The sequence below is a fragment of the Stenella coeruleoalba genome, assembly GCF_951394435.1.
Source record: "Stenella coeruleoalba genome assembly, chromosome: 12".
NCBI lineage: Eukaryota > Metazoa > Chordata > Mammalia > Artiodactyla > Delphinidae > Stenella > Stenella coeruleoalba.
In genome coordinates, this window is record NC_137158.1 from 14,688,331 (window position 1) to 14,713,753 (window position 25,423).

The following is a 25,423-nucleotide window of genomic DNA, read 5'->3' on the forward strand; positions in this document are numbered from 1 at the left end:
AGACTATGTATATAAAACATTATTACTGCAAAGATATTACATACATACTTATGAATCATTAAAATAAGTATTTATGTCCATATTAATTATATGCAATTGTATACACACATATAAACATATGTAGGCGTGTACGTGTATACACACAATTTTTCTAAAATAAGTTGTGTATATAGTTTGGGTACTCTTTCTCTGAGTTTTTTTTTTAACATCTTTATTGGAGTATAATTGCTTTACAATGGTGTGTTAGTTTCTGCTTTATAACAAAGTGAATCAGTTATACATATACATATGTCCCCATATCTCTTCCCTCTTGCATCTCCCTCCCTCCCACCTTCCCTATCCCACCGCTCTAGGTGGTCACAAAGCACCAAGCTCATCTCCCTGTGCTATGCGGCTGCTTCCTACTAGCTAACTATTTTACGTTTGGTAGTGTATATATGTCCATGCCACTCTCTCACTTTGTCGCAGCTTACCCTTCCCCCTCCCCGTGTCCTCAAGTCCATTCTATATGTCTGCGTCTTTATTCCCATCTTGCCCCTAGGTTCTTCATGACCTTTTTTTTTTTTTAGATTCCATATATATGAGTTAGCATACGGTATCTCTGAGTTTTCTTTTTCTTGTTTTAACATCTTTATTGGGGTATAATTGCTTTAAAATGGTCTGTTTCTGTTTTATAACAAAGTGAATCAGTTATACATATACATATGTTCCCATATCTCTTCTCTCTTGCGTCTCCCTCCCCCCCACCCTCCCTATCCCACCCCTCCAGACGGTCACAAAGCACTGAGCTAATCTCCCTGTGCTATGCGGCTGCTTCCCACTAGCTATCTACCTTACATTTCGTAGTGTATATATGTCCAGGCCTCTCTCTCGCTTTGTCACAGCTCACCCTTCCCCCTCCCCATGTCCTCAAGTCTCTTCTCCAGTAGGTCTGTGTCTTTATTCCTGGCTTACCCCTAGGTTCTTCATGACATTTTTTTCCCTTAAATTCCATATATATGTGTTAGCATACGGTATTTCTCTTTCTCTTTCTGACTTACTTCACTCTGTATGACAGACTCTAGGTCTGTCCACCTCATTACAAATAGCTCAATTTCGTTTCTTTTTATGGCAGAGTAATATTCCATTGTATATATGTGCCACATCTTCTTTATCCATTCATCCGATGATGGGCACTTAGGTTGTTTCCATCTCCGGGCTATTGTAAATAGAGCTGCAATGAACATTTTGGTACATGACTCTTTTTGAATTATGGTTTTCTCAGGGTATATGCCCAGTAGTGGGATTGCTGGGTCATATGGTAGTTGTATTTGTAGTTTTTTAAGGAACCTCCATACTGTGCTCCATAGTGGCTGTACCAATTCACATTCCCACCAGCAGTGCAGGAGTGTTCCCTTTTCTCCACACCCTCTCCAGCATTTATTGTTTCTAGATTTTTTGATGATGGCCATTCTAACTGGTGTGAGATGATATCTCATTGTAGATTTGATTTGCATTTCCCTAATGATTAATGATGTTGAGCATTCCTTCATGTGTTTGTTGGCAGTCTGTATATCTTCTTTGGAGAAATGTCTATTTAGGTCTTCTGCCCATTTTTGGATTGGGTTGTTTGGTTTTTTGTTATTGAGATGAATGAGCTGCTTGTAAATTTTGGAAATTAATCCTTTGTCAGTTGCTTCATTTGCAAATATTTTCTCCCATTCTGAGGGTTGTCTTTTGGTCTTATTTATGGTTTCCTTTGCTGTGCAAAAGCTTTGAAATTTCATTAGGTCCCATTTGTTTAATTTTGTTTTTATTTCCATTTCTCTAGGAGGTGGGTCAAAAAGGATCTTGCTGTGATTTATGTCATAGAGTGTTCTGCCTATGTTTTCCTCTAAGAGTTTGATAGTTTCTAGCCTTACATTTAGGTCTTTAATCCATTTTGAATTTATTTTTGTGTATGGTGTTACGGAGTGATCTAATGGCATACTTTTATATGTACCTGTCCAGTTTTCCCAGCACCACTTATTGAAGAGGCTGTCCTTTCTCCACTGTACATTCCTGCCTCCTTTATCAAAGATAAGGTGACCATATGTGTGTGGGTTTATCTCTCGGCTTTCTATCCTGTTCCATTGATCTTTCTTTCTGTTTTTGTGCCAGTACCATACTGTCTTGATTACTGTAGCTTTGTAGTATAGTCCGAAGTCAGGAAGCCTGTATCCTCCAGCTCCGTTTTTCGTTCTCAAGATTGCTTTGGCTATTCGGGGTCTTTTGTGTTTCCATACAAATTCTGAAATTAATTGTTCTAGTTCTGTGAGAAATGACAGTGGTAGTTTGATAGAGATTGCATTGAATCTGTAGATTGCTTTCGGTAGTAGAGTCATTTTCACAATGTTGATTCTTCCAATCCAGGAACATGGTATGTCTCTCCATCTATTTGTATTATCTTTAATTTATTTCACCAGTGTCTTATAATTTTCTGCATACAGGTCTTTTGTCTCCTTAGGTAGGTTTACTACTAGATATTTTACTCTTTTTGTTGCAATGGTAAATGGGAGTGTTTTCTTGATTTCACTTTCAGATTTTTCATCATTAGTGTATAGGAATGCAAGAGATTTCTGTGCATTAATTTTGTATCCTGCAACTTTACCAAATTCATTGATTAGCTCTAGTAGTTTTCTGGTAGCATCTTTAGGATTCTCTATATATAGTATCATGTCATCTGCAAACAGTGACAGCTTTACCTCTTTTCTGATTTGGATTCCTTTTATTTCCTTTTCTTCTCTGATTGCTGTGGCTAAAACTTCCAAAACTATATTGAATAAGAGTGGTGAGATTGGGCATCCTTCTCTTGTTCCTGATCTTAGTGGAAATGCTTTCAGTTTTTCAACATGGAGGATGATGTTGGCTGTGGGTTTGTCATATATGGCCTTTATTATGTTGAGGAAAGTTCCCTCTATGCCTACTTTCTGGAGAGTTTTTATCATAAATGGCTGATGAATTTTGTTGAAAGCTTTTTCTGCATATACTGAGATTATCATATGGTTTTTAATCCTTCAGTTTGTTATTATGGTTTACCACGTTGATTGATTTGCGTATATTGAAGAATCCTTGCATTCCTGGAATAAACCCCAGTTGATCATGGTGTATGATCCTTTTAATGTGCTGTTGGATTCTGTTTGCTAGTATTTTCTTGAGGATTTTTGCATCTATGTTCATCAGTGATATTGGCCTGTAGTTTTCTTTCTTTGTGACATCCTTGTCTGGTTTTGGTATCAAGGTGATGGTGGCCTCATAGAATGAATTTGGGAGTGTTCCTCCCTCTGCTATATTTTGGAAGAGTTTGAGAAGGATAGGTGTTAGCTCTTCTCTAAATGTTTGATAGAATTCGCCTGTGAAGCCATCTGGTCCTGGGCTTTAGTTTGTTGGAAGATTTTTAATCACAGTTTCAATTTCAGTGCTTGTGATTGGTCTGTTCATATTTTCTATTTCTTCCTGATTCAGGCTTGGCATGTTGTGCATTTCTAAGAATTTGTCCATTTCTTCCAGGTTGTCCATTTTATTAGCATAGAGTTGCTTGTAGTAATCTCTCATGATCTTCTGTATTTCTGCAGTATCAGTTGTTACCTCTCCTTTTTCATTTCTAATTCTATTGATTTCAGTCTTCTCCCTTTTTTTCTTGAGTCTGGCTAATGGTTTATCTATTTTATCTTCTCAAAGAACCAGCTTTTAGTTTTACTGATCTTTGCTATTGTTTCCTTCATTTCTTTTTCATTTATTTCTGATCTGATTTTTATGATTTCTTACCTTCTGCTAACTTTGGGGTTTTTTTTTGTTCTTCTTTCTCTAATTGCTTTAGGTGTAAGGTTAGGTTGTTTATTCGAGATGTGTCCTGTTTCTTAAGGTGGGCTTGTATTGCTATAAACTTCCCCCTTAGAACTGCTTTTGCTGCATCCCATAGGTTTTGGGTCGTCGTGTCTCCATTGTCATTTGTTTCTAGGTATTTTTTGATTTCCTCTTTGATTTCTTCAGTGATCACTTCGTTATTAAGTAGTGTATTGTTTAGCGTCCATGTGTTTGTATTTTTTACAGATCTTTTCCTGTAATTGAAATCTAGTCTCATGGTGTTGTGGTCAGAAAAGATACTTGATACAATTTCAATTTTCTTAAATTTACCAAGGCTTGATTTATGACCTAAGATATGATCTATCCTGGAGAATGTTCCATGAGCACTTGAGAAAAACGTATTCTGTTGTTTTTGGATGGAGTGTCCTATAAATATCAATTGTCCATCTTGTGTAATTTATCATTTAAAGCTTGTGTTTCCTTATTTATTTTCATTTTGGATGATCTGTCCATTGGTGAAAGTGGGGTGTTAAAGTCCCCTACTATGAATGTGTTACTGTCAATTTCTCCTTTTATGGCTGTTAGTATTTGCCTTATGTATTGAGGTGCTCCTATGTTGGGTGCATAAATATTTACAATTGTTATATCTTCTTCTTGGATCGATCCCTTGATCATTATGTAGTGTCCTTCTTTGTCTCTTCTAATAGTCTTTATTTTAAAGTCTACTTTTTCTGATATGAGAATTGCTTCTCCAGCTTTCTTTTGGTTTCCATTTTCATGAAATATCTTTTTCCATCCCCTTACTTTCAGTCTGTATGTGTCTCTCGGTCTGAAGTGGGTCTCTTGTAGACAGCATATATATGGGTCTTGTTTTTGTATCCATTCAGCCAATCTGTGTCTTTTGGTGGCAGCATTTAGTCCATTTACATTTAAGGTAATTATCGATATGTATGTTCCTATTCCCATTTTCTTAATTGTTATGGGTTCGTTATTGTAGGTCTTTTCCTTCTCTTGTGTTTCTTGCCTAGAGAAGTTCCTTTAGCATTCGTTGTAAAGCTGGTTTGGTGGTGCTGAACTCTCTCAGCTTTTGCTTGTCTGTAAAGGTTTTAATTTCTCCATCAAATCTGAATGCGATCCTTGCTGGGTAATCTTGGTTTCAGGTTTTTCTCCTTCATCACGTTCAGTATGTCCTGACAGTCCCTTCTGGCTTGCATAGTTTCTGCTGAGAGATCAGCTGTTAACCTTATGGGGATTCCCTTGTGTGTTATTTGTTGTTTTTCCCTTGCTGCTTTTAATATGCTTTCTTTGTATTTAATTTTTGACAGTTTGATTAATATGTGTCTTGGCGTATTTCTCCTTGGATTTATCCTGTATGGGACTCTCTGTGCTTCCTGGACTTGATTAACTATTTCCTTTCCCATATTAGGGAAGTTTTCCACCATAATCTCTTCAAATATTTTCTCAGTCCCTTTCTTTTTCTCCTCTTCTTCTGGAACCCCTATAATTCGAATGTTGGTGCGTTTAATGTTGTCCCACAGGTCTCTGAGACTATCCTCAGTTCTTTTCATTCTTTTCTTCTGTATTCTGCTCTGCAGTAGTTACTTCCACTATTTTATCTTCCAGGTCACTTATGCGTTCTTCTGCCTCAGTTATTCTGCTATTGATCCCATCTAGAGTATATTTAATTTCATTTATTGTGTTGTTCATCATTGTTTGTTTCATCTTTAGTTCTTCTAGGTCCTTGTTAAATGTTTCTTGCATGTTGTCTATTCTATTTACAAGATTTTGGATCATCTTTACTATCATTATTCTGAATTCTTTTTCAGGTAGATTGCCTATTTCCTCTTCATTTGTTAGTTCTGGTGGGTTTTTATCTTGCTCCTTCATCTGCCGTGTGTTTTTCTGTCTTCTCATTTTGCTTATCTTACTGTGTTTGGGGTCTCCTTTTTGCAGGCTGCAGGTTCATAGTTCCCGTTGTTTTTGGTGTCTATCCCCAGTGGCTAAGGTTGGTTCAGAGGGTTGTGTAGGCTTCTGGGTGGAGGGGACTAGTGCCTGTGTTGTGGTGGATGAGGCTGGATCTTGTCTCTCTGGTGGGCAGGTCCACGTCTGGTGGTGTGTTTTGGGGTGTCTGTGGACTAATATGATTTTAGGTGGCCTCTTTTCTAATGGGTGGGGTTGTGTTCCTGTTTTGCTAGTTGTTTGGCATAGGGTGTCCAGCACTGTAGCTTGCTGGTCGTTGAGTGAAGTTGGGTGCTGGTGTTGAGATGGAGATCTCTGGGAGATTTTTGTCGTTTGATATGATGTGGAGCTAGGAGGTCTCTTGTGGACCAGTGTCCTGAAGTTGGCTCTCCCACCTCAGAGGCACAGCACTGACTCCTGGGTGCAGCACCAAGAGCCTTTCATCCACACGGCTCAGAATAAAAGGGAGAAAAAGTAGAAAGAATTAGGAGAAGTAGAAAGAAAGAAAGAAAGAAAGGACGGAGGGAGGAAGGAACGAAGGAGGGAAGGAAGGAAAGAGAGAAAGAAAGAAGATAAAGTAAAATAAAATAAAAATAAAATATAATAAAGTTATTATAATTTAAGAAAATTATTAAGGAAAAAAGGATAGAACCCTAGGACAAACGGTGGAAGCAAAGCTATACAGACAAAATCTCACACAGAAGCATACACGTACACACTCACAAAAAGAGGAAGAGGGGAAAAAATCATAAATCTTGCTCTCAAAGTCTGCCTCCTCAATTTGGGATGATTGGTTGTCTATTCAGGTATTCCAGAGATGCAGGTACATCAAGTTGATTGTGGAGCTTTAATCCACTGCTTCTGAGGCTGCTGGGAGAGATTTCCCTTTCTCTTCTTTGTTCGCACAGCTCCCGGGGCTCAGCTTTGGATTTGGCCCCGCCTCTGCGTATAGGTCGCTGGAGGGCGTCTTTTGTTTGCTCAGACACGACGGGGTTAAAGGAGCCGCTGATTCGAGGGCTCTGGCTCACTCAGGCCTGGGGGAGGGAGGGGCACGGCGTGAGAGGCGAACCTGCGGCGGCAGAGGCCGGCGTGACGTTGCACCAGCCTGAGGCGCGCCGTGCGTTCTCCCGGGGTAGTTGTCCCTGGATCCCGGGACCCTGGCAGTGGCGGGCTGCACAGGCTCCCCAGAAGAGGGGTGTGGACAGTGACCTGTGCTCGCACACAGGCCCATTGGTGGTGGCAGCAGCAGCCTTAGCGTCTCCCGCCCGTCTCTGGGGTCCGCGCTGTTAGCTGCGGCTCGCGCCCGTCTCTGGAGCTCCTTAATCCCCTCTCCTCGTGCACCAGGAAACAAAGAGGCAGGAAAAAGTCTCTTGCCTCTTCGGCAGCTCCTGACCTTTTCCTGGACTCCCTCCCGGCTAGCCATGGCGCACTAACCCCTTCAGGCTGTGTTCACGCCGCCAACCCCAGTCCTCTCCCTGCGCTCCGACCGAAGCCCGAGCCTCAGCTCGCAGCTCCGCCTGCCCCGGCAGGTGAGCAGACAAGCCTCTCGGGCTGGTGAGTGCCGGTCGGTACAGATCCTCTGTGCGGGAATCTCTCTGCTTTCCCCTCCGCACCCCTGTGGCTGCGCTCTCCTCCGTGGCTCTGAAGCTTCCTCCTCTGCCACCCGCAGTCTCCACCTGCAAAGGGGCTTCTAGTGTGTGGAAACCTTTCCTCCTTCACAGCTCCCTCCCACTGGTGCAGGTCCCATCCGTATCCTTTTGTCTCTGTTTATTGTTTTTTCTTTTGCCCTATCCAGGGACATGGGGAGTTTCTTGCCTTTTGGGAAGTCTGAGGTCTTCTGCCAGCGTTCAGTAGGTGTTCTGTAGGAGTTGCTCCACGTGTAGATGTATTTCTGGTGTATCTGTGGGGAGGAAGGTGATCTCCGCGTCTTACTCTTCCGCCATCTTCCCCTCCGCCTCCTCTCTGAGTTTTCTTAAAATGCAGTGTATCTTTGAAAAGACACCGCTACTAAACTTTCTAGTATACTTGCCAAGAATAACTATTTTGTAGTTATTTTCTGTGGATAATGCTCAGGAACATATTAGTTACGCTAAAATAAGTAACGTTATTTGATGGTACATCATGTCTTCTAAAATCACTACAAAAATTATTCTGCATAAGAAAATTTCCCACATGAATAAGATACTTTTTAAACTTTAACATTTTAATGGAATGCTATAGTAAATTCAATTTATTAAACTGAATGAATCAAGCATCATTTATACGTTTGTCATACCCATCATCTGCTTTTGAATTGTGCGGTGTTAGTTATGTCCTTGGAGGCACATTCAAGCATATGGAGCTCCTTTTCCATTCTAGAAGACCCAGTCTGAGTTTTATAGTTGTTCCCTCGCTGTCAGTTCTCACTTCTTTTGCTTTCCTCTAGCAGGACTTCCTCCTCTGTCCTTGTTACCTTCAGAATGAGCCCCTGAAGTGAGTTGAGAGTATCTGAGTGAGGACCCGAGACCCTCCCGCAGAGTCACTGCACAGTCCACCAGGAACTGTCTCCTAGTGGACATTTCACTGTCTCAGGGTCTGCAGATTCCAAGATACCTGATGTCTGGAAGTTAGACATCCGTGGAAGTTGGTTTCTTATTTCCCCAAAGTGGAACATTTTACAAGAAACTGCTGTATTTCCTTACATTATAAATTAGAGTATGAAAAAGCTTTTGAATGAAATATTCATTTTTCTTTGCTGAAGCCACTTTCTTGAAGTATTTGGAGAGTTTTTTGGTTGCATTAGTGAAATATATCATCTTAAAGTTTTAATGTTATTTTTATATCAGATCCAGATATTACATTTTGGGGTTAAGTTTGAATAAAGAATCAATCACTTTTCTAATGTTAGCGGCATAGTTTAGTTTCTAAAAAAGGTAAAATTTATTGTAATTTCAGACTAAAATTCAGAAACAAATACAGTTACATTTAAAATGTGGTCAGCGTTTATTTTAAACATGTTTTTGAAATTAACCAATGATAGTCAACTTACTTGGGAACGTTTTTTTTTTTTCCCTGAAAATAATTGCTTATAAAGCATATAACCAAGTCCATACAGTACTGGTTAAGCAAAGTAACTGACCTGTCTTACAAATGTGGGTACTCCTCAGAATACTTGATTTTCGTTTGGGAACATGTATCTAAAAAAGATGAGAAACACTTTTATAACCTGTATATTAATATATGTATACTGAGTTCTCCCACTTGTTTTATTTTCAGTACATTTAACTTAATTCCCCATAACGTATTTAATTTTCCTTGTAAGCCATTGCTAGTTTAAAACAGAGGCATTTAGCATTCTCCATTGAGATTATGTGCTGAGAGCATTCTTCATGTTTTTGACTGTAACTCATCCAGGAGCAATGCAAATACAAGAACACTCTTACAATATACATCCCATTGTATTATGCTTATTCCCATATGTAATTCTACCTTGAACCGTGATGCCTAAAGGATATGAAGCCATACTTCTAGTCATCTTTGTATAATTTCCATCTCAGCATATGGTTGGCTGTAGCTACTGAGATGTTCTTTGAAGGAGACACGGAAGGTTAGGTCCTCTGGTTCTATATTCCTTTCTTTACATTTGTCATCAGGTAGCGACTTTCACCAGCACTAACATACCAAAGCTTTCTGTAGACCCACTTAGCACTTTTGTAACAGATAAGTTTCCCCAGCAGCCTCTCAGCACAAAGGTAATGAAAATAGTCAAACCAGACAACTGTCTCATAGTTGGAAGTCTAGTGCTTTGTCCTAAACTTTCTGCATTGCATATGGATCTTTTCTTTTAAAAAAATTCTCTAGAGTATCTTCAGGTAACAAATTATAGTTATTATAATCATGGTTACAGAAGTATTTCATATAGTAGTAAAAAAAACACTAAATGTTTTATATATATTTTAATAAATCAACTAGAAGTTAGCAAAACATTTAAAATGTTGTTAAACAGTATCACATGGCCATAGCATGATTGCTTTTTCTTTTATTCAAAGATTACTTCTATTATGACATTTCTTTGTTCTTAAAAGTAAGTTATCAAATTCATGATACCAGACACTTTAAAAAGGGTAAATTTTACTGTATGTCAATTATATCTCAAAAAATCTGATTTTTATAAAAAGAGAAATGGTGGTCAGTTGATTTTTAAAAAAGAACAAAAGAACAAGAAATGCAGTACTCACTTTGCTACAGACACAGTCTCTATGTCAATAAATGTTCATGAGAACACATTCAGTTTTTTCTCTTTTGTGTTTCCAGACTTTCCTGGGTGCTGTGCAGTTTCACTTAGCCTTTGAAAGCAAGTTCTGATAAAATGATTTCATTGAATCAGTGGTGACACATGTTTAAAACAGGAAGAAAAAGGGACAAATGTGTTGGCTTTTGATTTCTGTAAATACAACCCCGTTCAGTTGTGCTTTGGGAGATAATTAGTAGATTTATCTGAGGCCAAAGTTAGCTTTCAGTTTCCAAACAAAAGTATTGGAAAAGATCTGGTCACTTATGAGTCCACCCCCTGTTGTCACTAATCTTAGGCTTTGGATTCAGTGCTCTTAAAAATGTATCTACATTTCTTGCTTACTTTGGCACATTTATCATCGCTTAGCTAAGCAGCTTCTAGATTCTTTTTTAGTCTGGGTGGTCATCAATTCTACTCCAGCAAATCTGGTTTCTGCCTTCTGCCTGGTTGCGCAGGTTTTGTTGCTGTCTTGGATAGTCTTATTTAGAGTCCTAAAGAGGAAAGTTTCTTGTTGATTTTATCCCCACCGGCTATTTGGACGTGTGTTTGCCATAAATAACGGCCATCTGGATCTCTGTTTCTAATATATATCAGACATTTCACCAGCTCTGATTTCTTCTACTCACGCGGTGTCTGAACTGCATGGTGGTGGTGGCTTCACTTAGTGAAGCGGTGCATTCTCTCTGCTGTAAGGTATAATAATGACGAATTATACTTCCGTCATTTCTCTTGTTCTCCGTGCCTTCCTTCAGGAAGATAAGTGTCAGGCATGAAAGTAACCATAGACCTCATGGAACCAAACACAGTCTGTAAGATTTTCTTAACATATAGGCCTGACTTGGCCTTTGACTGCATGTACCAGTCAGATGGGTCTGGTTCCACTGCCTTAAAGAAGGCCAAGAGGTGGGGTCTGTGCCGAGTGAGCTGTTGCAGAGAATGCTGACACCTCCCAACTCCCCCTTTAAGCTCTCTGCTGCTCCCTTGCCCCAGCGCATACTGAACTACCAGAGACTGAGAGCCCTGTGGTGGAAGCCAAACAGGTGTTGGCCTGTGCTGACGATAACTTTCAAGTCACCTCTGCAAAAGAATCCTGCCATCCCATCCAGCAGGAGCTGAGCCTACAGGGTGATCGTTCACGACTAACTCATTTCCTGCCCTTCAGCGTCTTCTCACACAGGTGACTCAGCTAGCTCTAGAGTTCCTCTATAGCCCATATAGCATGCACGCACTCTGCATTGCCATTATTTTCTACTTCTTTGTCTCCCTAGAGGCGTGCGAGGAGCTCTCCTACAGGTAGGGATCCTGTCCTATTCACCTCTGCGTTCTCAGCACTCACGGTGGGGTCTGGCATTTGCAGGTACCCAATCAGTGCTTGTAACAGGACTGAAGCAAGAGAGGAGGCGCGCGTGAGGCTGGCAGAAACATAACGTCATAAAGTGCTAAGTATTCGCAGCTAAATTCATCCTTAATGAATTCAGCTACTTTTATTCCAGTCTGTGAGCCCTGCTCTTTCACTTAATAGACTCTCAGAATAATAACGAAGTCATCCGGTTTGTACTGCTTTGTCAAGAACTACTGTGATGGAAGTCCAGACAAATAAATGATCTGTTTGCTTCTCAAAATGCCTGAAAGGCATTTCCAGCCTGAGACTAAGTTTAATATTGTGGTATAAAGTAGTGAAAAAGTTTCTCTGAGTGGGGTTGATGACCCCATAATTAAGGGCGCAGATCCTAAGAAAGCAGTGGGGATGCCGGGTAAAGCTACTTCAAGTTGACTCAGGGGATCTCATAGAAGAAATGCTTTGTCCCTGTATCGGGAACTCTCTATTCTTTACACGAAGAGGTTTGAGAATTAAAATTGATGTGGGATCTATCTTATTATTATGTCCAACAATCTGCTATTCTGATGACCAAGAAAGGGATGAATTGGAGTCAAACCACAGGAGATTTCCCCAGAGAAATGTGCAAATATAAAATTTAAAGCACTTGGGGTTTAATCTGTGATGTTATTGAGTTAGTCACCAAAAGGGCGTACTGCTTAGAAGGTCATTTTTACCAACCTACCACTAGAATAGATGAACAAGTTGATTCACCTCACACTAGTCAAATAACTGGACCTTTTTCTATTTCCTATAAGATGCTGTGTTTAACCCACACCTACGCCTACTTCAGGGCCTTCTCATATCAGAAAGACTTTAAAATAATTGCCTCACATTTAGGTTCCTTGTTACCACCCTTCTATGCAAAAAGGTTGTCTGCTAGATGACTGCTATTCATGAAGGATTTTCTTGGTAGAGGAAAGTAGGTGAAGGTGCATCCTCAGGTTCTTACACATCTCTACAGGAACAGTTCACAGTGAACGTGAAATGCCCCCAACAGTTGACCATAGTACAGTACTTGAATAATACCAGTAGCTTTCCTCTAGGTTCAAAGTACCTTATGGATAGGGATGATATCTTTTTCACTTTGGGTAAAAACATAACGATGATGATGATGACGATGATGATAAATGATAATAGATAATACTTATTTGAAAATTTGTGATCCTGTGCTGTGTTCTTAATATTCAGCCTCAAGAAACAGATTTGAGAAAAGTAGGTAAAATTGGTTCATGAGAAAACCATCATCTTTAAACAAGGTTAATTATGACAGATTTTTAAAAAATTATGTTATGTCTATTCCTTTCATTGATATTTTTATGTATAAATCTTTCAGATTTATACTGAAAGATTAAACTACTTCCCACTGGAAACATGGCAAAATATCAAGATCCTAAATGCTAGTCATTTTAATAGTTTAGGATTTTTCATCTAAGTTACCTACAAATTAGACATTAGCCTCTTAGAGCCAGTCTCTAGGATGCAACATTTTAGGCAGATAACTATACCATTATCTGTTAAAGCAAAATGGATTAATATCCATTGAATCCTTTTTATTCTTTTTGACCTGACACTTTGATCAAAAGGTGATTCACCATCTATACGCCTCACTCCCTTTGGGCCTTGGCCCACAATTCATCCCTAGGAAATCTTCCCTAATTAGCTAACTACACTCTGCTCTGATCAGCCTTTTGCCTTATACTCCCTCGGTATGGGTCTGGCACCCAGGTTGCCAGGGTTCTATTGTAACCATAAGTTCATTGATTTTGTGTGTGTGTGTGTGTGTGATTTATATTTTATATAGATGATATATAATATGCATGTGGTTCTCCTACTCTGTTCTCAGGCACGGTTGCTAGCATGGTCACGTGCAGTATCGCACTGGGCTCTTCCAGTATCTTCTCGTGTGCTTCAGAAGCTGCAAGCTGCTTAGTAAACAGCTGCTGGAGAGTTAACTTTTATCCTCCTCAGCTCCTTGACTGAAATCTACTGCCTTCTAGTAGATAAAAAAGGCTAAGTTATTAAAACTTAGGGGTAAGTTTTTCACTTAATTATCAGGTAGACAACTGACCTTTTCCTTTGAAGTACTGTGCTGAATTCATTCTTTTAGAAACTGCTTGTCTTAATTGTATCTTACTTATTGCTTCTGTCTAATAAAATCTGGCATGTGGGATACTGAGCCGATGGCATATTATATTCCGTGAACATTTAATTGAACATTTAGGCCATGCACTTGTACTCTTTGACTTGGTTTTCTGCCCTTTAACGATCCAGTTTTCTCCTTCATCTCTTACATTTGGAGCAATAAGAAAAATGTCGTGGCTTTTTTTTTTTTTTACCCTTTCCGTAGCAGCATGCTTAGTTCTGAAAGAGTCAGACTGCACTTCTGCATGCCCTTGGTTAGCACACTTAAATTGTCAAAGTGTTGAATTTAGTGAACTATTTACATGTTCATATTTTTCAGCATTATATATAAGCATCCAAACTGCAAGCCACACCTTACATGTACAGTCCTTTTGCCACATGACCAGCTGCCAAGGAGTGTGACTGTTTTTGTCCCTTTAGCCATCGCTGTCCCTTCTGTGTCAGAGACAGCAGCAAACAGCACCTTTCCAAGACAAAGGAAACTTAAGAGCTTCCTTCCTGCCCAGATCAAGTCTCAAGCTTCCGATTCTAAAAGACCAAAATGGAAGAAGGGAGCCCCAGCACAGTGCAGGAAGGTACAGCCATCCTGCGTGGGTATATTGAGCTGCACAATGCCATCCAGAATCTGGCCCTTTCTACTTATCCATGGGCAGCCTTCATCCTCAGGCTCACAACAAGGCTGCTAGACCTCCAAGCATTACATGTGTAGTTCCAAGCAGGACCAATGGTGAAGAGAGAAGGCAAAAGTGCATTCCACCAGATTTTGCCTGCTATTAAAGCACTTTCCCAGAAGCCCCACCCAGTTACTTATATTTCCATTTCTTTGACCAGAATTAGCCTTAAGAGAGACTGGAAAATATACATTTTTTGTTGATCTGTTGTCATTCTGAACAAAACTGGGGTTCTGTTGATGGAAAATGAGGGAGAAGTGGGTATGGAGTAAGCAAGTAGATACGTCTGCTTCAAGGATAATAAGTCTTTATAAAAATATCAAGTTAACCTTGACTGAATTTCAACTGAAACAACAATTAGGAAACTGGCACCATTTGTCTATAGCCTTAATTTCATAATCTAAGTTTTGAAGTAAAATTTTGCAGCATGTAAAGAAATATTATTTTTTTTTTACTATTTAAATAAATATTTGGATACTTTGACTTTCTCAAGCCCAACTCAGAAATAGAAAAATAATCATAAGAAATATTTAATTCTAAAAGTGACCTACAAAAATACATGGTGATTTTCCTACCAGGAAAGTATTTCCTCTTCTGAAGGTCCCCTACTGTATAAAATGGGATTAGGTATAAGAAGTAGTCATGGGACTATCGAAGCTGCCTCTCAGGGGTCCTTCAGTTCAGAAAGACCCAGATAGAGAGACAAATTGATAGCTTTCTATTGGATGTACAGAGCCATCATGCTTGCGTACTGGGCTTCATTCAGTCTTCCTGGTAGGTGTTCAGGCAAAACACGTGGGCATTTTCCAGGTGAGTATGTTTCACCTGTGTTGGGGATTTTCCAGTACTGGTGCTGTTCAGTCTAATTTGACAGTGAGAATGTAAAACTTACACCAAAATATAGTAGAAGGGTATCAGCTGTCATCTTAATTCCATTTATTTTAGCTTTTATTCAGCTTATGCACTATTTCAGAAAGTGTCTGAACATATGATTAGGCAGAGCAGGCGGCTGCCAGTGTGATAAAATTCGGGAACTACAGGAAAGACCTCCCCCACAGACATGCCATCTGAGTCACGGTGAGCTGGAGGGCTGCTAAGGGGTGTAAGTTAAATGTATACTGTCTCTAAATGGAGGAGTTCATTTCAAGTTAATGTTCTATGAGATGTAAATATCTTGGAGCAAAAGAGTTTATCCAATTAATATTATGAGAATAGGCATTTGGGATAAAGGTGGAACCCAAGACAGATAAATTCTGGAAAAAGCAAAGTCCCAAACAAAGTAAAGCAATGGGACACTACAGGGAACCCCAGCCCACCTGGAAGCAGAGCTAAACATGCCCAAAGTGAGATTCTCCAAGCAAATGGAAAGGGACCAAGACATACTCTGCCTGCTTTACACCCATAAAAGTCCTGGAAGAAACATAGGCAGTGAGTGCCTTGACATTGGTCTTGGCAATTATTTTTTGGATTGACACCAAAAGCAAAAATCAACTTGGGGCTACTTCAAACTTTTAAAAAGCTTCAGCAAAGCAAGGAAAGTCAACAAAATGAAAAGGCAACCTACTGAATGGGAGAAAATGTTTGCAAATCATATACCTCTTAAGAGGTTAATATCCAAAATATATAAAGAACTCATATATCTCAATAGCAAAAAACCATCCAATTAAAAAATGGGCAGAGGAGCTGAATAGATGTTTTTCCAAAGAAGATGTACACATGGCCAGCAGGTACATGACAGGATTCCCAACATCACTAGTCATCAGGGAAATGCAAATTAAAGCCACAATGAGCTATCACCTTACACCTGTTAGGATGGTTATTATCAAAAAGACAAGAAATAACAAATAATGTGAAGATGTAGAGAAAAAGGGAACCCTTGTGCACCTGCTGGTGGGAATGAAAACTGGTGAAGCCACTATGGAAAACAATATGGAGATCCCTCAAAAAATTAAAAATAGATAAATGAAATTAAAAGTACTCTAGATGGGATCAATAGCAGAATAACTGAGGCAGAAGAACAGATAAGTGACCTGGAAGATAAAATAGTGGAAATAACTACTGCAGAGCAGAAAAAAGAAAAAAGAATGAAAAGAACTGAGGACAGTCTCAGAGACGTCTGGGACAACATTAAACGCACCAACATTCGAATTATAGGGGTTCCAGAAGAAGAAGAGAAAAAGAAAGGGACTGAGAAAACATTTGAAGAGATTATAGTTGAAAACTTCCCTAATATGGGAAAGGAAATAGTTAATCAAGTCCAGGAAGCACAGAGAGTCCCATACAGGATAAATCCAAGGAGAAATACGCCAAGACACATATTAATCAAACTGTCAAAAATTAAATACAAAGAAAGCATATTAAAAGCAGCAAGGGAAAAACAACACATAACACGTAAGGGAATCCCCATTAGGTTAATAGCTGATCTCTTAGCAGAAACTCTGGAAGGCAGAGGGAATGGCAGGACATACTGAAAGTGATGAAGGAGAAAAACCTGCAACCAAGATTACTCTACCCAGCAAGGATCTCATTCAGATTTGATGGAGAAATTAAAACTTTTACAGACAAGCAAAAGCTGAGAGAGTTCAGCACCACCAAACCAGCTTTACAACAAATGCTAAAGGAACTTCTCTAGGCAAGAAACACAAGAGAAGAAAAAGACCTATAATAACGAACCCAAAACAATTTAGAAAATGGGAATAGGAACATACATATCGATAATTACCTTAAATGTAAATGGACTAAATGCTCCCACCAAAAGACACAGATTAGCTGAATGGATACAAAAACAAGACCCTTATATATGCTGTCTACAGGAGACCCACTTCAGACCTAGAGACACATACAGACTGAAAATAAGGGGATGGAAAAAGATATTCCATGCAAATGGAAACCAAAAGAAAGCTGGAGTAGCAATTCTCATATCAGACAAAATAGACTTTAAAATAAGGAATATTAAAAGAGACAAAGAAGGACACTACATAATGATCAAGGGATCGATCCAAGAAGATATAACAATTGTAAATATTTATGCACCCAACATAGGAGCACCTCAATACATAAGGCAAATACTAACAGCAATAAAAGGGGAAATCGACAGTAACACATTCATAGTAGGGGACTTAAACATCCCACTTTCACCCATGGACAGATCATCCAAAATGAAAATAAATAAGGAAACACAAGCTTTAAATGATACATTAAACAAGATGGACTTAATTGATATTTATAGGACACTCCATCCAAAAACAACAGAATACACATTTTTCTCAAGTGCTCATGGAACATTCTCCAGGATAGATCATATCTTGGGTCACAAATCAAGCCTTGGTAAATTTAAGAAAATTGAAATTGTATCAAGTATCTTTTCTGATCACAACGCCATGAGACTAGATATCAATTACAGGAAAAGATCTGTAAAAAATACAAACACATGGAGGCTAAACAATACACTACTTAATAATGAAGTGATCACTGAAGAAATCAAAGAGGAAATCAAAAAATACCTAGAAACAAATGACAATGGAGACACGACGACCCAAAACCTATGGGATGCAGCAAAAGCAGTTCTAAGGGGGAAGTTTATAGCAATACAAGCCCACCTTAAGAAGCAGGAAACATCTCGAATAAACAACCTAACCTTGCACCTCAAGCAATTAGAGAAAGAAGAACCAAAAAACCTCAAAGCTACCAGAAGGAAAGAAATCACAAAAATCAGATCAGAAATAAATGAAAAAGAAATGAAAGAAACAATAGCAAAGATCAATAAAACTAAAAGCTGGTTCTTTGAGAAGATAAACAAAATAGATAAACCACTAGCCAGACTCATCAAGAAAAAAAGGGAGAAGACTCAAATCAATAGAATTAGAAATGAAAAAGGAGAGGTAACAACTGACACTGCAGAAATACAAAAGATCATGAGAGATTACTACAAGCAACTCTATGCCAATAAAATGGACAACCTGGAAGAAATGGACAAATTCTTAGAAATGCACAACCTGCCAAGACTGAATCAGGAAGAAACAGAAAATATGAACAGACCAATCACAAGCACTGAAATTGAAACTGTGATTAAAAATCTTCCAACAAACAAAAGCCCAGGACCAGATGGCTTCACAGGCGATTTCTATCAAACATTTAGAGAAGAGCTAACACCTATCCTTCTCAAACTCTTCCAAAATTACAGCAGAGGGAGGAACACTCCCAAATTCATTCTACAAGGCCACCATCACCTTGATACCAAAACCAGACAAGGATGTCACAAAGTCAGAAAACTACAGGCCAATATCACTGATGAACACAGATGCAAAAATCCTCAACAAAATACTAGCAAACAGAATCCAACAGCACATTAAAAGGATCATACACCATGACCAAGTGGGGTTTATTCCAGGAATGCAGGATTCTTCAATATATGCAAATCTATCAATGTGATAAACCGTATTAACAAATTGAAGGAGAAAAACCATATGATCATCTCAATAGATGCAGATAAAGCTTTTGACAAAATTCAACGCCCATTTATGATAAAAACCCTGCAGGAAGTAGGCATAGAAGGAACTTTCCTCAACATAATAAAGGCCATATATGACAAACCCACAGCCAACATCATCCTCAATGGTGAAACACTGAAAGCATTTCCACTAAGATCAGGAACAAGACAAGGTTGCCCACTCTCACCACTCTTATTCAATATAGTTTTGGAAGTTTTAGCCACAGCAATCAGAGAAGAAAAGGAAATAAAAGGAATCCAAATTGGAAAAGAAGTAAAGCTGTCACTATTTGCAGATGACATGATACTATACATAGAGAATCCTAAAGATGCTACCAGAAAACTACTAGAGCTAATCAATGAATTTGGTAAATCTGCAGGATACAAAATTAATGCACAGAAATCCCTTAAATACACTAATGATGAAAAATCTGAAAGTGAAATGAAGAAAACACTCCCATTTACCATTGCAACAAAACGAAAAAAATATCTAGGAATAAACCTACCTAAGGAGACAAAAGACCTGTATGCAGAAAATTATAAGACACTGATGAAAGAAATTAAAGATGATACAAATAGATGGAGAGATATACCATGTTCTTGGATTGGAAGAATCCACATTGTGAAAATGACTCTACTACCCAAAGCAATCTACAGATTCAATGCAATCCCTATGAAACTACCACTGGCATTTTTCACAGAACTAGAACAAAAAAATTTGCAATTTGTATGGAAACACAAAAGACCCCGAAAAGCCAAAGCAATCTTGAGAATGAAAAAAGGAACTGGAGGAATCAGGCTCCCTGACTTCAGACTATACTACAAAGCTACAGTTATCAAGACGGTATGGTACTGGCACAAAAAAAGAAAGATGGATCAATGGAACAGGATAGAAAGCCCAGAGATAAACCCACGCACATATGGACACCTTATCTTTGATAAAGGTGGCAGGAATGTACAGTGGAGAAAGGACAGTCTCTTCAATAAGTGGTGCTGGGAAAACTGGACAGGTGCATGTAAAAGTATGAGATTAGATCACTCCCTAACACCATACACAAAAATAAGCTCAAAATGGATTAAAGACCTAAATGTAAGGCCAGAAACTATCAAACTCTTAGAGGAAAACATAGGCAGAACACTCTATGACATACATCACAGAAAGATCCTTTCTGACCCACCTCCTAGAGTAATGGAAATAAAAACAAAAATAAACAAATGGGACCTAATGAAACTTCAAAGCTTTTGCACAGCAAAGGAAACCATAAACAAGACCAAAAGACAACCCTCAGAATGGGAGAAAATATTTGCAAATGAAGCAACTGACAAAGGATAAATCTCCAAAATTTACAAGCAGCTCATGCAGCTCAATAACAAAAAAACAAACAACCCAATCCAAAAATGGGCAGAAGACCTAAATAGACATTTCTCCAAAGAAGATATACAGACTGCCAACAAACACATGAAAGAATGCTCAACATCATTAATCATTAGAGAAATGCAAATCAAATCTACAATGAGATATCATCTCACACCAGTCAGAATGGCCATCATCAAAAAATCTACAAACAATAACTGCTGGAGAGGGTGTGGAGAAAAGGGAACACTCTTGCACTGCTGGTGGGAATGTGAATTGGTTCAGCCACTATGGAGAACAGTATGGAGGTTCTTTAAAAAACTTCAAATAGAACTACCATATGACCCAGCAAGTCCACTACTGGGCATATACCCTGAGAAAACCAAAATTCAAAAAGAGTCCTGTACCAAAATGTTCATTGCAGCTCTATTTACAATAGCCCGGAGATGGAAACAACCTAAGTGCCCATCATCGCATGAATGGATAAGGAAGATGTGGCACATATATACAATGGAATATTACTCAGCCATAAAAAGAAACGAAATTGAGCTATTTGTAATGAGGTGGATAGACCTAGAGTCTGTCATACAGAGTGAAGTAAGTCAGAAAGAAAAGGACAAATACTGTATGCTAACACATATATATGGAATTTAAGGGAAAAAAAATGTCATGAAGAACCTAGGGGTAAGGCAGGAATAAAGACACAGTCCTCCTAGAGAATGGACTTGAGGTTATGGGGAGGGGGAAGGGTGAGCTGTGACAGGGCAAGAGAGAGTCATGGACATATACACACTAACAAACGTAGTAAGGTAGATAGCTAGTGGGAAGCAGCTGCATGGCACAGGGATATTGGCTCGGTGCTTTGTGACAGCCTGGAGGGGTGGGATAGGGAGGGTGGGAGGGAGGGAGACGCAAGAGGGAAGACATATGGGAACATATGTTTATGTATGACTGATTCACTTTGTTATAAAGCAGAAAGTAACACACCATTGTAAAGCAATTATACCCCAGTAAAGATGTTAAAAAAAAAATTAAAAATAGAACTACTGTCTGATCCCACAGTTCCACTTCTATTCGTATTAAGTAATTTGAAACACTAATTAGAAAAGATATATGCTCTGCACCCCTGTGTCCATTGCAGCATTATTTACAACAGCCAAATAGCCAAGACATGGAAACAACCTAAATGTTGTCGATGGATGAATAAAGAAAAGGTGGGGTATATATATACATATATACACACACACACACACACACATATATATGTATGTAAAATGGACTATTATTCAGCTGTAAAAAAGAATGAAGTCATTCCATTTGCAACATGTGGATGGACCTTGAGGCATTATGCTAAGTGAGATAAGTCAAATAGTAAAAGATAATTTCTGTGTGATCTCTTTTATATGTGAAACCGTAAAACAAACAACTGAGCTCCTGGATATGGAAAACAGATTGGGGGTTACCTGAGGTGAGGGTAGGGGGCAAAATGGGTGAAGGGAGTCACAAGGTATAGATTTCATTACAAAATGAATAAATCATGGGGATGTAATATACAACATGATGACTATAGTTAATAATACTGTATTGCATGTTTGAAAGTGGCTAGGAGAGTCAATCTTAAAATATCACAAGAAAAATTTTGTAACTATGTAGACTGATGGATTTTAAATGGACTTATTTTGATGATCATTTTGCAGCATATACAAATATTGAATCATTACATTGTACACATGAAACTAATATAATGTCAGTTATACCTCAGTCAAGAAAATGAAAGTATCAGTTATCTGTATATGTTTTATTCTTTTATCAGACAACCTTGTTGAAGATAATTCCTCTGGGCTCTAACAGAATGTTTCTTCATTTATGTGTTATTACAGTGGATAAATTTGTTGGAATGTTTCCAACATATTTCTTAATAAGCAAATGATAAAGCCAGTTTATATCTTTACATGCTTCCTGTATCCCCTCATGTTCTGCTTTCCACTGTGCACTTTTTAGGCCTTGCTTTGATTTTTCTCACTTTCAGCCATCTAGGCCAAATAGTTTCTACAAGAAACATCTGCATTTCTTCTCATGACCATCTATCTGATTCCACACAATCTAATCCTCCTTTTCCCCAGTTTGTGTAGTCTCAGGATGAGATCACATCTAGTCGCTTACAGGTCATAACCCTAACTGCTTTAGGACTGAGTTACACTTCGAAACATGTTCCTAAAATCCTACCGCCAAAGAGCCTTTTGTTATCATTGACAGGAGTATTGGAAGTCTTTGGTGAAACATGGAATTCAACACACAAGATTTGTTGTGTGTTAGACTCTCTGCCGAGTATTCGCAGATTCATCTCAGTAACGAATTATAGCAGCACCGTAGAGAAAGGATTCAGAACTTTGCAAACCATGAGAAGAAAAAGTCATTCACCAAGATTGGAAGAGGAAATGTTCTCTTTTGATCTCTCTCCCCCCACTCCAATCAGAGGAACGGGAAGATAGAAGGTGTTAAATAAGCCAAGTATTTTACTTTTTGTTCAAAAATTTGATCTCTTTATTTGGCTTTTGCTGATCTGAGCTACAAACAATATTTTTTTAAAGGAGTTTTTTTTTTTAAATTGGAGTACAGTTGCTTTACAGTATTGTGCAACATTGTATTAGTTTATACTGTAAAGCAAAGTGAATCAGCTATACATATACATATATCCCCTCTTTTTTGGATTTCCTTCTCATTTAGGTCACTGCAGAGCACTGAGTAGAGTTCCCTGTGCTATACAGTAGGTTCTCATTAGTTTGTTGTTTATCTGTAGGTGCAAGCCAGTTACGACGTGACACGCTATGAAAATATTTTCTCTGTTTTCTGCGTTCTGGAACAACTTCTTCAGAAGGAAACCGAAGAAGGCAACGCTTCAAAAATGGGGCATGAGGACCAAGAAATCAAGAAATTTCTTCAGAAGCATGATGAAACTATTTTGCAACTCTCTGATGCATTTCCTTTATTTACTTTTTATTTATGGAGACTGGGCACTCTCTTGAACTCAGTAGAGACAGGAACTGTTGAAAATAACTCACTTCCTTAGCAATTTACCAAATATCAGAAGCATACTAAAGTTGAAATTATTGAAGATCTTGTGCTTAACAGATTTTCAAGAATGTTTTTAAATGAGCATTTTAAATGCATCTCTAAATATAATCATTAATTGAATTTAATAGTCTTAAATTGTGTATAAAAGATTATTAGTCATATTTCTATACTAAAATCAGCCAGTTTCAGTTGAGAATGCCCTCCTTATTCTTACGGAACGATACCTTACAATATGTTACTCAATAGAGTCTAGCTCTGTTATTCTCTAAAATGGACCATTAATTGTCTTTTATTAAAAAATGAGATTTTAAAAGATTTTCATGTAATAGATGCTAAAAGGTAACAGACGAGATCTTATGTTTTGTTACTTTATCAACAGAGCATTTAAAATAAGTGGTTATAAATGAGATTTTTTTTTTTTGCAGTACGTGGGCCTCTCACTGTTGTGGCCTCTCCCGTTGCCAGAGCACAGGCTCTGGACGCGCAGGCTCAGCGGCCATGGCTCACGGGCCCAGCCGCTCCACAGCACGTGGGATCTTCCCGGACCAGGGCACGAACCCGTGTCCCCCACATTGGCAGGCGGACTCTCAACCACTGCGCCACCAGGGAAGCCCAATAAGATTTTTTTTTAACTTTTCTTTCTTAAATAGTTTCACTTATATAATTTTCTGTTGTCTTAGAGGGGACTCAATGTAGAAGGAGAAAAGTTCTTAACATTTGTAAACCTAATGGCCTTTAATTTCACATAATCAACATATTTGTCAAGTCCTTTTGAAAGTACTAGTTGCTAAAAATGTTTGGTTTTCAACAAATTGTTTGTTTCGATTCTGTTGATTATATAAAATATTCCTGTTGTTAAAATGTAGTTTTTATGTGTAATTAAGTCTAACATCTGTCTAGAAATATACTTTATATTTATTGAAAGTATATTTATACTTATGAACATATTCGTTGAATTTTCCAGTCACACAATTTCATTGACTTTCATTCAATTATTAAAATCATAAACAACTAACTTAATGAGAACACATTATTTACTTTCCTATAGTGCAATTTAAGGCACAAAAAATACAAATTTGCTTTATTAATTGTATGTGATATTGTATATAAGTTAATTACCATTTCTGAATGTCATTGGTATTAAAAAACAATTTATATAAAATTGTATCATTATCTGACACACATTTGTGGAGTTATTTCTAGCTTTCTATCACTAGAAAAGATAAAGCCTTTTTTATAATACTGAAACAAAATGTATTATGTAACAAAGAACCACAAAATCTTAGTGGTATACAGCAATAAGTGTTTCTTCTCAGCTATCTGTAGGTTGCTACAGGGTCAGTTCATCTGGGCTCTGCTGGAAAACTCTCCTGCATTGGCAGCTCCCACTGGGCAAGGTTCCATTTTATAGATTGGGCTTTGTTCTCTTCCACATGTGCTTACCCCGGGCAAGAGCAAAAGGGCTCGGCTGAGAAATCACACTGTTACTCCTGCCCACATGCCTGGGCCGAGTTACTTCAAAGGGTCAAGCCCAGAGGAAAGAGACAGGGAAGTACCCTCCACCTTGAGTGGAATATGATTGACACATAGGAAATGATGTTGGCCTCTTATTTGTCTTTCATTTAATATGAAAGTGCTCTAAGTTGTTTTAAGAATCAACTACTGGGCTTCCCTGGTGGCGCAGTGGTTAAGAGTCCGCCTGCCGATGCAGGGGACACGAGTTTGGGCCCCAGTCTGGGAAGATCCCACATGCCGCGGAGCAGCTGGGCCCATAAGCCATGGCCGCTGAGCCTGCACGTCCGGAGCCTGTGCTCCGCAACGGGAGAGGCCACAGCAGTGAGAGGCCCGCGTACCACCAAAAAAAAAAAAAAAAAAGAATCAACTACTAGGACGAGGGGAAGATGGGAGAAGAGTAAGAGGCAGAGATCACCTTCCTCCCCACAGATACACCAGAAATACATCTACACGTGGAACAACTCCTACAGGACACCTACTGAACACTGGCAGAAGACCTCAGACCTCCAAAAATGCAAGAAACCCCCCACGTACCTGGGTAGGGCAAAAGAAAAAAGAAAAAACAGAGACAAAAGAATAGGGACGGGACCTGCACCAGTGGGAGGGAGCCACGAAGGAGGAAAGGTTTCCACACACTAGGAAGCCCCTTTGTGAGCGGAGACTGCGGGTGGCGGACGGGGGGCCTTCAGAGCCACAGAGGAGACAACAGCAACAGGGGTGCGGAGGGCAAAGCGGAGAG

General features: G+C 38.8%; 2 protein-coding genes across 20 annotated transcripts in view; one reads left to right on the forward strand and one right to left on the reverse strand.

Annotated features, from left to right (window-relative positions):
* MEI4 (meiotic double-stranded break formation protein 4) overlaps nt 1-25,423 on the forward strand; it is a 215,181-nt gene that overhangs the window by 179,150 nt on the left and 10,608 nt on the right. Inside the window, exon 4 of one of the 2 annotated variants that reach the window (XM_079939102.1) lies at nt 22,895-23,903. The exons of the other annotated variant lie outside the window; for it this stretch is intronic. Within the exon in view, the coding sequence (XP_079795228.1) occupies nt 22,895-23,164 (270 nt within the window). The 3' untranslated portion in view covers nt 23,165-23,903. Of the gene's footprint in view, nt 1-22,894; nt 23,904-25,423 lie in introns of those variants that run through there. 2 annotated transcript variants of the gene reach the window in all.
* The window catches only part of LOC307195169 (uncharacterized protein), a 665,726-nt gene continuing 649,014 nt past the window's right edge, over nt 8,712-25,423 (reverse strand). For all 18 annotated transcript variants that reach the window (XM_079939118.1, XM_079939117.1, XM_079939116.1 and 15 more), the window contains one exon: nt 8,712-8,960. In XM_079939118.1, coding sequence (XP_079795244.1) covers nt 8,927-8,960 — 34 coding nt within the window. In that variant the 3' untranslated portion in view covers nt 8,712-8,926. The remainder of the gene's footprint in view (nt 8,961-25,423) is intronic.